At 49.1% G+C, this 1,165-nt stretch overlaps 1 protein-coding gene across 3 annotated transcripts in view; it reads right to left on the bottom strand.

The window, feature by feature from the left end:
• The window catches only part of GABRA5 (gamma-aminobutyric acid type A receptor subunit alpha5), a 104,338-nt gene that overhangs the window by 12,016 nt on the left and 91,157 nt on the right, over nucleotides 1–1,165 (bottom strand). For all 3 annotated transcript variants that reach the window (XM_007455040.1, XM_007455041.1, XM_007455042.1), the window contains one exon: nucleotides 87–298. In XM_007455040.1, the coding sequence (XP_007455102.1) occupies nucleotides 87–298 (212 nt within the window). The remainder of the gene's footprint in view (nucleotides 1–86; nucleotides 299–1,165) is intronic.

Raw genomic sequence — 1,165 nt, 5'->3', positions numbered from 1 at the left:
GTAGGGAAAACAAACACCTGGTCTTATACTTGGACATAAAATCAGGCACATTTTCTCTGGAGTATGGAGGAAAATGAAGTCAGTACCTTGATCTTGGCTGCTTCCAAGGCTTTTTTGCCATCCCAGGCCCAGCCTCTCTTTGTGAAATAATTGACGGTGGCAAACTCGATCAGCGCAGAGAACACAAAAGCATAGCACACGGCTATGAACCAGTCCATGGCCGTCGCATAAGCCACTTTGGGCAGAGAGTTCCGGGCACTGATGCTGAGGGTCGTCATAGTCAGCACCGTGGTCACCCCTGTGGTTGTCAATGACAGGGGTGGGGTCAATGGGAACAAGGATCAGCACCAGCACTGGACCCCAGTATAACACCCCTGAACGTGACAAAGAAAGAAAGGAACTATCACTTTAATCCCCAGCCTAGGTCTCCCTCTCCCTCTACAATTTTCACAGCACAACACATTCATAGCATTTAAAACACTGCTTAGTTTATTTACCTTGTCAATCGTCTCCTTCCTCTAGAATATAAATCGAGGTGGGCAGGGATTTGGGTCTGATTCATACACATACCTTAACTGTGTCCCCGTTGTCCTGACCTGACCCTGCAGAGAGCTGGTGCTCAACAAGGATGCATCAGAGGAGTGGGGCATCTTAGTGGCCCCAAGGCAAGTCCAGCTGAGAAGGGCAAGAACGTTCCCACCGCTCTAACGAAGTGCTTCACAAAGACTCACTGTGCACCTTACAAGTGGTAGGCTCCAGAAAACTGACGAGACAGGCTTGCTTTCACATGGATTAACGCAACCTGCAGACTCCGAGGACCGGAGTGGAACAGAAGCACCACATCTGAATCTGGGTCTTGGCACTTCACTCCTTCTAACAAGGATCTGGGACACCTCGATGCTGCCATGTAAGATGCCTGTAGCCATCTGCCTTGTCTTCTGGGGAAATTTGCAGTGACCATAAAGGAAGTCTGGATCCTCGGAAGAGGACGATAAGCCTCTAACGGGCATCTACTAAGGGCCAGACTCTGATCTAAGCTACATTCTGGATGGGTGTCATTATCCCCATTTTGCAAGTGAGGAGCTTAAAGATTTAAAAATAGTAATGTACCCAAATTCGCCAGCTGGCAAGTGAGAACCTGTGCTGGGACCCAGGTCTGCTGAAC

The sequence above is a fragment of the Lipotes vexillifer genome, unplaced genomic scaffold (genome assembly GCF_000442215.2).
Source record: "Lipotes vexillifer unplaced genomic scaffold, Lipotes_vexillifer_v1.1 scaffold187, whole genome shotgun sequence".
Taxonomy (NCBI): Eukaryota; Metazoa; Chordata; class Mammalia; order Artiodactyla; family Lipotidae; genus Lipotes; species Lipotes vexillifer.
This window is presented reverse-complemented; position numbering and strand designations above follow the sequence as displayed.